General features: G+C 58.0%; 1 protein-coding gene across 26 annotated transcripts in view; it reads left to right on the top strand.

Moving 5' to 3' along the window:
* Positions 1-13,053, top strand: part of DYSF (dysferlin) — a 227,828-nt gene that overhangs the window by 133,307 nt on the left and 81,468 nt on the right. For 15 of the 26 annotated variants that reach the window (XM_037807457.1, XM_037807450.1, XM_037807452.1 and 12 more), the window contains 4 exons: positions 2,590-2,771; positions 5,285-5,425; positions 6,538-6,567; positions 7,981-8,010. In XM_037807457.1, the coding sequence (XP_037663385.1) occupies positions 2,590-2,771; positions 5,285-5,425; positions 6,538-6,567; positions 7,981-8,010 (383 nt within the window). Of the gene's footprint in view, positions 1-2,589; positions 2,772-5,284; positions 5,426-6,537; positions 6,568-7,980; positions 8,011-8,791; positions 8,798-12,597; positions 12,640-13,053 lie in introns of all 26 variants that reach the window. The other 11 variants (XM_037807433.1, XM_037807441.1, XM_037807440.1 and 8 more) reach the window with 2 other exon arrangements.

Raw genomic sequence — 13,053 nt, 5'->3', positions numbered from 1 at the left:
ACCGAGGGCAGATGCTGCCCGCTTCTGGCACGGGGGTGGCCCTGGGGAGCACACTGGGCTGGGCCTGGCCTTCCCCTCCACCTCTCCTTGGGAATCTGCCTCTTGCGCCTCTTGGCTTTCCTGGAAGAGGGATGTGTCTGTGAGTCTGTCTGTATTTCCTCCATCTGACCACCTTGCTTTGGCAACACCCGCCCTCCCCCCTGTTTCTTTTTTGTTGGAAGGGCCGGGCCCTGTGTGGGGAGAGGCGAGCCCCGCACACACAGTAGCCCAGTGTCTGAGGCCCCGGGCCTGCAAGCCTGCTCTTTACAATGCCTTTGTTGTGTGTTTTTCCCTCCCAGGGGCAGGCGGGGTGTGTGTGTGGGTCTGGGTGAGTTTTGTTTGAAAGCCCCCTCCTCCCCAGTGCTGAGCTCATTGCCCGAGCCGCTGGGGCTGCTGGAAGCAGTTGGGACTGCTCGGGGGGCCGGTGTGGGGGGTGCTGCCAACACCAATACAGCGTGCACAGCCGCTACAATGTGCAATTGTGATCTTTGTGTAAACGCGGCCGGTTTGGGGCCTGCACGCTTATAAAAATAAAGCGTTGGGAAGCACGGGGGGTGGGAACAAAAGGGGCTTTCTCGCTGCCTCTCTAATATGGTTTTATTTATGGGAACGCCCCCTTTCCCTTACTGGAACCGGGGAGAGGTTCTCTGCAACCTGATGGTATCACGGCCAGACGGTTTCATTAAATGCACAGACGCCGCTGGGTCCTGCCAGGGGTCGGGAGGGAAAGGGCTTGGGGCTCACCCTGCCAGGGCTGGTGTGTGGAAAGGGGTCCTCCATGCCAAGGAGGCTCCCACCAGGTGGAGGGGGGGCACGAAACGTGCTGGGCGCTTCTCCCTGCCCCCTTTTCCCGCCAAGGTTTCCCATTGTCCTCTACTACTCCCAGAATCAGGTTCAAAACCAGTTTCCTGCAGGAAGTCCTCCATGATTGACCCAAAGGCTGATCAGGTGGTCCCCAGAGGGGAGCCAGAGGGGATTCTTAGCTTTTTCCCCTAGCTTGGGTCCCTTTCCTCCTTAAAACTAGTCCCTTGCATGAAAGCCACAGTCTTGCACTCCGAAGGTAGTCCCCCCTCCACCCACCCCAACCTGCCCACCTCTTGTAGGTCACCCTTTGCCCCCTCCTATGCAGTGGCCAGTGTGTGTCATGTGGTCTCCTTGTGGCCGGGGAGCCTGTCCTGCGTCCCTCCCCTTTGCATGGAAGAACAGTCTCCTCATCCTGGCCCAGGTTGGCATTTGGATGTCTCAGCCCCCTTCTGAGGTTAAAAGAAAAAGGCCAACACCCCCAAGGCCACTAAGGCCCTCCGGAGGTCACTGGGGAGTTAGTGGCAGTGCTGGGGCTGGATCGTGGGGCTCAGACTTTCCCTCAGCATCTGGCACTTTGAATCTTCCCAAATGGCAACAAACCAGACCCTGTTCCCAAGCTGATGTCCAAATGGGTGAAGGTGGCTTCCAAGCCCTCTGTTCCTCTCCCGAATTACATGCACTTGGTCCCAAAGGACTTTCTCATGCAGTGGTTCTCAAAGTGTGGCCCTGGACCAGGAGCATCAGCATCACCTGGGAACTTGCTAGAGATACGAGGTCTGGGTCCCCGGTTATACCTACTAAATCAGAAAATCTAGGGATGGGGCCCGGAGATCTGTGTAAGCCGTCCAGGGGATTCTGGTGCCTGCTTGCCTCTGAGAACCACTGCCCTGGAATCTGCTTTAGTGACACCAGCGTGCCTCTGGGGATGGGCAGAGGTGGCTGGAGCTGTCAAGTTGGGAAGGAATTTGGGGGCCACAGGGAGCTGTGGAGGCCTTCGGGTTCTTCTCACCCCACCCAGCATCAACATCTCTTGAGTCCTGCTCCTTTCTAGCGCCACATGCCCATCTAAGCCCCACCATCTCCGCCTGGACTGTTGCAGTAGCCTCCTAACCCGTCTCCCACCACGCTCTAGTCTGTCGTCCACATGGCAGCCAGAGCGAGCTTGTTGAAGTGCAGATCTAACCACGTCGGTCTGGTTGCATCCCAGAGCTCATGAAGGCCAACATCGCTATGCTAATTGCCCTTCCTCCAGGAGGGCAGCTCCCTCTGTGACACACCCCACAGCCACCGGAGCTGATCTTCAAAGCACCGATCAAAACTGTCCCTTATATTTTCTTGTGTGGGTAGGGTTTTGCTCCAGTCGCATTTTCAGTCCCTGGTACCTAGCCCCTAGCCTGGCATGCAGAAGTCACTCAATAAATGCTTGTTGGATAAATGAATGAATAAATGAACGGACCATACAGGTGCTCACCTCCTCCTGCTGGCCCTGCCTCCGTCGGCCAGCCCAAGAAGGAGCATCGAAAGGGGGTCCTCTGGGTCTCGTGCCCAGTTGCCTGCACCCAGGCTGCTCACCAGCTGGCCTGGCAGGGGGAGACCCCCGGGGGAAGGGGCTCCAGCCTGACGTGTATTGCAGCGGAGCGGCAGCCACAGCCCCGCTCTAGCCTTGTGCTCCCACACGACCCCCGAGCTGGCGATTCTCACGGTCCTGCTGTCCTGTCTCCCTCCCCTGCTGCCCGGCCCACACAGACCCCTACGCCATCGTCTCCTTCCTGCACCAGAGCCAGAAGACGGTGGTGGTGAAAAACACCCTCAACCCTACCTGGGACCAGACGCTCATTTTCTACGAGATTGAGATCTTTGGCGAACCGGCCAGAATTGCCGAGCAACCACCCAGCATCGTGGTGGAACTGTACGACCACGACACCTACGTGAGTCAGCCCCGCCTGCCCAGCCTCACCCCGCAGTGTCCACCCCCTCCAGGGGCCGCGGGAGAGATGGCGCCGTGAGGAATGGGTTGGTGGACTCTTGGCTCCCCAAGCTGGTGGGCGTTCTCCCTGGCTGGGACTGATGGCCTCTCTCCTGACCCCCACAGCCTACACCGTCATTAAAAACTAGTTTAGAGTAATTGGAACTGGATTGCTAGCACATGTGCGGCGCCCCATGGCAGGCACTGCTAACTAAGCACAGCGGAGAGGGGACAGATCTAGAAAGGGCCCTTGGCTGGGTGTCAGGAGGGCCTGGGCTTTCTCTGCCTCTAACTTGCCAAGAAGGTCTTGGACCAGTTTTCTCCCCTTTCAGAGAGCTGTGTTCAATCCATAAACATTTACCGAGCACCAGCGTTACTGGGTGGAGTGGCCCCTCGCTTGGGGCTCCCAGTCTGGGTGGGAGCCAGGACTCGCCCACAGAGCAGAGAGTCCTATACTTGAGACGGTGTGTCCCCGTGTGTCCCCCGGGCCCCCTCCATGGAGCTGTCCAGCAGAACTTCCTGTGATGGTGGAAATGTTCTGTAGTTGCTCTGTCCGAAGTGGAAGCCATTAGCCATGTGTGGCTCCTGGGTGCTTGAAATGTACCTAGTATAGCTGAGAAACTGAATTTTACATTTTATTTAGTTCTAATTCACTAAAATTTAAATGTAACTAGAAACAGTAGCCAGGGGTTTCTGCACTGGACAGGGCTGCTCTAGAAGGTTCCCAGAAGGGAGAGATTGCCGTCGGTCGGGATGTCAGGGAAGGCTATGGGAAGACCCAGGTCCTGGGGGAAACCTGGGGTTGGTGTGGTCGGAGGAGGGAGAGGTGCATTCCAGCAAAGGGCGGGCTGGGAAGGAGGAGATGGGAGGTGAGGCTGGAGGAGCAGGGGAGTGGCTGGGTGAAGAGCAACATTTTCAAAAGAGGAAGTGGGATGCTACTGAAGAGGACAACTGTGTCAGCTGCTGGGCAAGTGGTCTGTGTTGTGGGCTGCATGGGGATGACAGGGGAGGGGAGGGCAGGGTTTGGAAGATGCTTTCCGGAGAGAGTTGCCAGGACTGACTGCCAGGTGTCTTCAAGAGCCTGGGCTGGGGAGGCCAACCGGGAGTTACTCCCCCGGAAGGAAAAGCCAGTGCTGTCGGAGGAACGAGCAACTGAGGAAGAGTCTATTTGGGTCTGTCTGGAGAAGAGGAGGGCAAAGGGCACCTTTGGGGCAGAAGGGAGGCAGGGAGGTGGGAGAACTGGGAGGGAGCTGGGCCGGGGAAACGAAGCAGAAGGAGCTGGGGCGAGTGCTGGCTGCAGGGCTGCTCCCAGACTGAGGGGGCCACGGCCCCTTCGGGGTGTCTGGGCTGCAGAGGCCTGGGGGTGAGCAGGGGGTATGTGCTCGTCTTCATCGTCAACACTTTTAAACAAGTCTGTACCTGTGGGCAAATAACCAGTGCTCCCAGCTCCTCGAGGGCTTCCCTGCTGTCCTGGCGGCCCTGACCCTCTCTCAGGCATCCACCCCCACCAGGACCTCTCCAAGACCCTTCAGGGACAATCCGGTCCAGAGGGGCCTCGAGGTCCCTTGCCAGTGCTATGGCTGGTGTCCACTGTGTCGGGATCCGTGCTGGGCTGTCACTCACTGGTGTGGGCGTTTGTGCGGGGGCTGGCGGCCACTCCAGACTGGCCCTTAGGGGTGCCCCCCACTGTGGGGTGAGTGCAGGCAGGGACACCTCCCAGCCCCTGCTCTGGCTGTCCCTGGATGAGGGCCTTGGGCAAGGCACCATCTGGTGAGACCCAGCTTCTGCCCGTGCCCCTGCCCTCGAGGAAGCGCACCCCAGGGCCGAAGCCCCAGGCCAGCAGGATGCCCGGGGCCTGCGGCGGAGGGAAGTGGGAGCTTGAGCAGGTCTGTGAGTGAGGGGCGCTCCTTACTCAGCGGCTGAGAAGGGTAGAGGGCGGGACTGGTGGGGAAATGGCCCATGCCAAGGCCAGCAGAGTCAGCCAGGCTGGAGCAGGGAGCTGCGCAGCGAGGGAGCGAGGCAGGGAAGCAGAGGTGAGCAGCTCGCAGGGAGTGACTGTCCTCTAGGCTGCGGGGAGCCAGGCGGGGGCTTAAGCAAAGGAATGAAAAGTGGAAAACATTTCAGCAAGACTCATTTAATTTGATGAATGCGGTATCAATTTCTCCATCTGGAAAGTGAAGGAGTTTAAAGATGAGATGAAACAGGAGATACAAAGACCTTGGAAATGGCAAAACGCCTTCACTCCTGAAAGGATTAGAGGAAGGTGGTGAGGCTATCACTCCCGTCTCTAGGGGACTTGGTGCTTGACTAAATTAAAGCAGGGGGGACAGACAGAGGGACCTTCCTGACCGTGATGGGAATGCAAACCTAGTGACAGTGGCCGGCAGCCGGGGAGGGCAGAGCACTGACTCCAGAGGCCGTCTGGCGCCCCGATTTTGGGGGACACAGACTATTCTTTCTCCACGCCTGGTCTAGGGTGCAGACGAATTTCTCGGACGTTGCATCTGTCAGCCGAGTGTGGAACGAATGCCTCGGCTGGCCTGGTTCCCGCTGATCAGGGGCAGCCAGCCGGCGGGAGAGTTGCTGGCCTCCTTTGAGCTCATTCAGAGAGAGAAGGTGAGGCCAGTCTACCTGGGAGGAGGCCCCGGTGGGGAGTCCGTGGTGAGGAGTGGGGGGGCACAGAGGGAGGGGGAGGCCCCATTGTGGGCAGGGGGCTGCTGATCCATCCTTGTTCCTCCACCAGGGGCTGGCACTCCTTGGGGAGCCTGGAATGGCACGCCCCCAGGGAGCCAGCCCTCCTGCTGAGACTGGGTGGGCCCACTTTCTGAACCCTGAATCAGGAGACTCCCTAATATTGGGGTAGAATGTTGGCATCTGGCCAGGGCTGGCGTGCCTGAGTCCTCTGGCCATTGAATTTCTTCCTCACTGCCCTCAACCTGAGGGGCTTCCTGGGAGGAGGACCTTGGTGGGAGAGGGAGTAGCTTAACTGCAGTGTGTGTGTGTTTTAGGGGGCGGGAGGTGTCCTCTGTTACTAGGGCTGGCTCTGCGGTGACCTAGCTGTGTGACCCTGGGCCAGTCACTTCTCTGCTGCAAAACAACGGGTTTGTGTTAGAGCTGTATCTTCAAACTTATTCTTTATATGACATGAACCCCAACATGTAGACCGGATAGAAGGAGGGCTGTCCCAGGTGAAGGGGCTGGAGGGGGGCCCAGCATACTGTCAGTCAGGTTTCCCCTTGCTCACCCGCCCCCAACCCCTGGGCTCCCAGGCACCCCTGAGGACTCCTTGGGCCTCTAAGGAGTAGCGTCTGCAAAGCCCAGCCCATGCCTGATGCCTGACATAGTCTACGAGTGTCGTTTTGTGGTTGAAAATGTGTTTGCAAAATGTGGTTCATGCACACAATGAAATGCTCTTCAGCCATAAGAAAGAATGAAGTTCTGGGATAGACTGTGCCATGGAAGAGCCTTGAAAACATTATGTTTGGTGAAATAAGCAAGGCACATGAGGACAAAAATGGTATGACATCACTTACAAGAGACAACTAGAAATAGCAAATTCACAGAGATAGAAAGCAGATTAGAGGTTACAGGCGGGGGGAATGGGGGACACAATAAATTAACTTAAAAGACATGGAAAGAAAATGTGTTCACCTGGCAGGACAGGAGGGATGGTGAGGGGGCCTTGAGTGTCTAGCTCGTGACCAAAGCTCGCTCTGCTTTCCCCCTAGCCGGCCATCTACCATATTCCTGGTTTTGAGGTAAGTCCTGCTCTTACTTTTTCTTCTTCAAATTGATTTCCAGCCTCCCTGTGTTTGCAGCCCCCTCTCCAGCTAGCAGGGGCAGGCAGGCACCCCTACCGCACCCCCAACCTGCCTTGAGGCTGTGAAAGCTCCTTCAAGGAGGACCCTGGTAGGGTCTGAGGGCAGGGTGGGAGAGGCTGGGGTCCTTCCATCTCCATCCACGTCTCCCTGCCCAGCTCAGGCCTTTCCAGTCCTGCTTTCCTGAGAAATCTGAGAATCACAAACTCTCTGATGGAAGGGGCCCAGTGGTTATCCAGCCATGGCTGGGTATGAATGAAACAAGAGCTCTGGGCTTGCAGCTCAAGACGTTGGCAGCTTTTAAAGATGCCCAGACGGATTTCAGTGGGCAGCCAGGGCCTGGAACCTTGATTTAGTCCAGTGGTTCTCAAAGCGTGATCCCCTGGCAGCAGCAGCCGCCTCACCAAACACGCTGGGTGAAGTGCAGGTGCTTGGCTCCCACTGCCAACCTGCTCGAGTGAACTCTGAGGCTGCAGCCCAGCACCCCGTATATCCACCAGCCTCCAGGCCTTCTGGTGCTTGCTGGAGGTCTGCAGCTCCACTTTAGATCATAGTTCCCAACTGATTGTTCCTCCCGTAACCCCATTCTCTTTCCTCTCCTAGGCACAGGGCCTTCAGCCCCTTCTCAGCTGCTGTCCTTCCCTCTCCTGGGGGTTGTGATAGAAAATGTAGGACTTTTACTGGTTCCCAGGCTCATTTGATTCAGCAAACACTACTCTAGACCAGGCCCTGTTGCAGCTTTGAGAAGAGCTCATTTGGGCTATTTTTGGACACCCCAGCCCTCACGAGGCAGCCCGGGTGATTTTCAGTGGTCTTTTGTACAAGCCCTCAGTTGCCCCCCGCCTCTCCCCGCCACTTATTCCTGTCCCTCTCCAGGTTCTCCTCCATCGAAGCCTCCTCTTCCAGCCCCAAGGATTCTAGGTTGATTCTCTCTGTGGCTCCCCAAGTCCAGAGCTCCAGCAGGAGCAGCAAGTGCAGGGCCTCAGCCTGTCTCCTCTTGGGCTGCCACTCCAGGGTCCCGGAGCCTTCCCACCCCTGTCTGTCGTTTTCTCTTCCCCTGTCACCTCCAGAGATGCCTGGGCTGTAGACTTAGGCTTTAGCTTTTCCCACCAGTCCTTCTGCACTGATGTCCGTCACACCTTCTTTCTCACGGACCGTGCGGAGGGGCATGGCTGGAAATCACGTGTCCCTTGACGGGAGCTGGTTTCTCTGGGCTCCTCCCTGTAGTGACATGTATCGTGCTGATCTCCAGCTGGCGTGGTGCTCCTTGTCGCTAATAGTGAACTCTTCCCCTCTCCCCTTCCCCCCTCCACCATTCCCCTGGATCTGGAACACCCCACGATTGTGGTGCAGCTACCTGATACGTCAGGGATCCTGGATGAGGTGAGCTGGACCCTCATGGCTGTGGTTTGTGGGGTGGGTGGGCAGGGACAGAGGGGAGGTGAAGGTCAGCCTCTGGACATGGCTCCAGAGTTTTCCTGGCGCCCCAGGGCACGTAGCATGTGGAGAACCCCACACTCTGCATGGAGGTGCAGGACTGCCTGGGGTGTGTCCTGGGTGAGTCTGGCCTTAGAAGGCTTGTCGTCCTGTTGGGAGGCCTGACACCCCCAGCAATGCAGAGTCCCACCTGGTCACACCAGGAGGTACAAGAATGAAATGTTCAAAGGGACTAAAGCAGTCAGGGATTCTGGTGGAGGTGGCATTTGCTAGACATTGCAGCAATTAGGGAGAAGGTCGGGGAACGTGCCTTTGGCCCAGGCAGCCGAGAAACAATTTGGGGCCTGGCTGATTTGGGGGCTAGGGATGGGTCGGGGATTCCTAGAGACCAGAAAGGAGTTTGGGGTTTGTGTCCAGGTGAAGCAAGGCCATGTCCCGAGCCACGGGAGATGAGGAACACATTGCCTAGGGCCTCCTGCTCGTCTGTGAGCAGATCCTCAAGAGTGAGCTGGCAGCGGAGGCCTGGGTGGAGAATCTGGTTGGAGAGAGAGCCCTGGTCAGATGGGGAGTTGGGAAAAGTGCAGCCACTTCCTGCCATCAGGGAATCCCCAGGCTGGGAGCGGACACCGTTTGACATTTTCACTGCAATTTGGAATTGAGAGTGCGGGGTCAGGATGTGGGATCCACAGACCCTGTGCCCCTTACCTCACTTCCTTTCTGCTCCCAGACCGAGGTGGGGTCCGCCAAGCGAGCTGGCCGTAATTGCACCTGACAGGCAGCCTCCTGCTCCTGGCTGCAGTTGCAAAGGACTGCTGATTTGGAAAGGGGAGCCAAGTCCCGTCCAGGGAGGCAGCACGGAGCCCTGTCTCTTGATGGAGAGCACTCTGTGGCAAAACCCACAGCCTGTTCTAAAGAAGACCCAGCTCAGGGATGAGTTATTAAAGAAAGTTAAAATTCTCAATAACTGAATTTGTAATATATAACAGTGGAGCCTTAGATTTTGAGAGCAGGGCTCTTACTGCAGTCTTGTTGTCAGGAAGCAAATCAAAGCTGCAGCTCTGGGGCCAAACCCCAGAGAGGGCCAAGTGTCCTCCTGCAGACCCAGCCAGGCTGCAGGCTGAGGCAGGGTGGGGGTCAGCAGGAGTGGGGGGAGCAAGTCCTGGGTGTCTGCCAGGTCCAGGGCTGGCTGAGCCAGCAGGTCCAAAGGGGCCGAGGCCCAGTAAGATGAATGGAGTCAGCCAATGGGGTATCAGCTGGCCCCAGAACAACCCCAGAAGATGACCTTGTGACCCCCTCACCCCTGGGTTTCCCGACCACCTACCACAGCTCTGGGGTCTCTAGACTAGTCCATTTCCCCCCTTCCTTGAGGGCCAAGCCTCAAGCCAAGCTCCTGGGACCGATTTGGTTTTAAGAAACCTGCCATTGCTACTGGTCCTGGGGAAGTCTGATATGCCTCTGGCTGGATTTCTGTCTTCTTTGCTGTAGCCAAGCCCCTGCCTCCTATCCACCATCGGCCCCTCCCAGGTTCCCAGGCTTGATGCCTGAGAGCTGCAGCCTCCCTGGAGGGCCTTGCACAACCGAGCCTGGGAGCTTGGAATCTGGGCCAGCAGCCACCGGAGCAGGGAGGGATGGCAGGGTGTCTGGCCGCATGGGGTGGGGAGCAGGCACAGCAGGGAGGCCTTTGGAACAGTTGCCATAAGGGGGCCTGGACTGGAGTTGGGCCGGGAGGAATGGATGGGGGCAACGATGGTGGCAGGACAGCCTCCCCTTGTGGGCAGCCCCTTTGCATGCACCTGTGGGCAGCAGATTGGAAGATGCCTGGAAGACAGAAGTGTAAATGAATGAGCTGAAATGCTGCCTGCTTGAGCTGAGGGCTCTCAGGAGGACAGTGGGGGACGGCATCCTGGAAGAGGGAACCCTGGGCTGGGTTTGAAAGCAGGGATTGGAAAAGCGAGTGAGGGAGGCCTCCGGCGATGGCCTCTGAGCCTAGAGGATGGTCCCCAGCAGCAGCGCCTTGTGGGTCATGTTACCACCTGGGGCCAGTGCTAGGGGCATGAGTTCCCCTCTCCCAGGGCTTTATGCTCACCTAGACCCTCCGTTCTAGGGACTCTTGGTGGGGAAGCGGGTGGCTGTCGTATGGTGTCTGTGAGGCTTTAGTGCCGTGGAGCAAGGCCCGGGGCCCTGTGCAGAGAGCGCGTGGGGTGCAGGGCGTCTTCCTTCCCAAGGCCTCTGGCTGGTGTCTCGCGTTCTGTTCTTTCCCTCTCCTCCCGAGCAGGTTCCAGTCTTCCCAGTCTTCCTCCGTTGGCTCCTTGGCCCCAGCTCCCTCGCTCCCTCCTTCTCCCCGCCTCTTCTTAGCCCTCTGTCTCATTTCTTTTCCTTCTTGTCTGGAGAACAAAGGAGATCCTTGCTGCCAAGGGGAATGAGTTCAAAGAAACAGCAATTTTAGATTTCCTGAGAACGGGAGAGTGTGTGCATGCACGTGTGAGGGTGTGCGAGTGTGTACACTTGAGAGAACACACACACACACACACACACACACACACATGCACACGCAGCAGAAGAGGTGATTGCAGATTCCTTAATAAGCAGGGCGCCCCCAGGGTATTGAGGCATGCACAGGGGAAGGCCCCACCTGGGACCCCCAGTGGGGGGGAGGGGCTGGCTTTCCCAGGTCTTAAGAGGGGCGTGGTTAGGAGGACGGCCCCTGGGTTCTGCTGCTTTCCTCCGGCTCTGCCCTGGGGAGGCTCTGCAGGCTCCAGGGGCCAACCCGCTGCCACCCCATCCGCCCTTCCAGATCCCTGCTGCGGGTGTGGGTTCAGTCTGAGGTTTACCTGGGTACTCCCTTGCACCTCCCAAAACACTGGAAGGCAAAGTTCAGTGTTTTGCGATCAGAAAAATAAACCCAGTGGTCCCCCATCCCCCATGCCTCCCCCAAGGCCTTGATTTAAAACACTGTTTTTCCTGGGAAGTGTAATTAGAGCAACATGTTGTTCCTAACGAGCTGGGTGGGGCAGGCAGACAACGGAGCCCTCCCAGCCGGCCTAGCTGTCCCCGCAGGATCTCCCTGAGGAGCCGGGATGGGGCTGCCCAGAGGGGTCCCCTGAGCGTCCCCTGCTGGGTTTGTGGGGGGGTGTCTCTGGGCTACTGGTGACAGGGCGACCGAGGTGGCCGGAGGGGCTTGCCAACACTCTCCCCATCCCTGGAAATGAATGTCTGCCCAGGGTGGTGGTCCCCGGGCCTGGGGGAGGAAGCCTCCCTCGTGGCTCAGGACTCTTGTGCTGTGTCACAGGCCAGCAGGATAGATGGGCTGAGCCGGGGCGACCAGGTGGGCTCTGCTCTGCTGGGAAGGGATCCTCATTTGCCCTTAGGGCCCGCTTGGTCTGAGCTGGCTTGATAAACACCCTGTACCCCTGTCGAACCCTTTCTGTAAGACCCCCAGGTCTGCCCTGTGTTCAGGGTGGGTGGGGAGGGAGAGCAAGGAAGGGTCTGGTCAAATGTGGCCCCACCTAAAATTAGGCTTATAGTATATGGCTGCCCCCAAGGTCTGGGATCCTCAGAGACTCCCCCCCACACACACACCCACACCCACACAGCACAGCGGATCAGAATGTCTTGGTGGCACTTTCGGTCTCTAGCTACCCCCACTGCTGTTGAGAAGCCGTGTCCCAGAGTGAGGGTGTCCCGCCCCTCAGGTGGGCTGGACCAGAGGAAAGTTGAGACACCTGGGTGCAGGAGCCAGCAGGTGCCGGTTTTGAGCACAAAGGAGCACCGAGCAGCAGGAGGTTGGGGGTGTGCATCTGCGGCTCAGGAAAGATGTTAGGGTGCAGAGGGCCTAGTGCTTCAGGGCCGGGCAGAGGCGGAGGGGGGCTTCTGGGGAGGCTCAGCAAGCACAGGGTAGGAGCTGCCCATGAGGCCGGAGGGGCTGGCAGTGTGGCATCTGGGAGAGCATTTTAGAAGAGGCTGAGGTGGGTTGGTCAGAGAGAGACCAGACAGGGTGTCCTTCGGGTTGAGCTACTAGCAGGTTGTTGCTGGCTTTGGAGAGAAGCGTCGGGCAGAAGCAGAGTGCATGGGGCAGAGGAGAGAGTGGAAGCGAGGGAGGACCGTCCTTTTCAGGAAGCTTTCTTGAGAAGGAGGGAAGGGAGTCAGGTTACTGGAGGGGATGCAGGGAGGACAGTGGATGGGAATAAGATCCAGTAGAGAGAGTGAAAGATTGGGGCGAACCAGATTCCACGGTGCTTAGAGACCAGAGAGAGTTTAGGTGTAGGTGTGTCGTGATACCGGGTCCCCAGAGTGGCAGTTGAGGGAACAAAGGGGGAAGGAGGGCTGGGGTGGCAGCTTGCGGCTGGGTGGAGAGGGAACCGGAGGGGCAGGGGTCCTGGGAAGGGAGCTTGTGGGAGGCAGCAAGAGCGTCCTGGGACCCGTGGGGACAACGAGGACAGAGATGGCCTCGTGCCTAGAAGCTGCTCGACGGATGCATTTTTAACCACTGTTTCTGCTTGTCTCTCCTGCCTCTACTGGCCTGGCGCTCCGCAGCTGTGTGCACCTGCCTTCTTCCTCCAGGGCCTTCTCCAAACGGTACTAGAGCTTAACTTTCTCCAGGTTCTTGTCTCCCTCTCCTCGGGTGAACAGGTCCCGGAAAATAGGGAGCCCGGTCTTCAGGGTATAGAAGGGAACGGTGTCACCACAGATCTCCAGGAAGCCTGGGGGGAGAGATGGGTGGTGGAAATAAGGGGTCAAAAGAAATCAAAGGGATGCTGCTCAGAGAGGAATGTTCTGGGGGGGTATGCATTAATGGACTTCCTTGGCGATTTCAGGGGTGTGTTGCAGCCCCATGAGAAGGGTTTGGTCTTTCTGCCTCTCCACCCAGGGGAGATTGAGATGTTCCCTTCCTGACCTCTTCTTTGTGCCCCCTTTCTTCCTGGGTGCTTAGTCCGGGCTCACGTGGGCAGGCCGTGAATGGATCTTCGGGCTCACCCCTGCCTCCATGTG

The sequence above is a fragment of the Choloepus didactylus genome, chromosome 17, assembly GCF_015220235.1.
Source record: "Choloepus didactylus isolate mChoDid1 chromosome 17, mChoDid1.pri, whole genome shotgun sequence".
Taxonomy (NCBI): Eukaryota; Metazoa; Chordata; class Mammalia; order Pilosa; family Megalonychidae; genus Choloepus; species Choloepus didactylus.
Note: the sequence above shows the minus strand (reverse complement) of the source record. Positions and strands in the feature narration are given on the sequence as shown.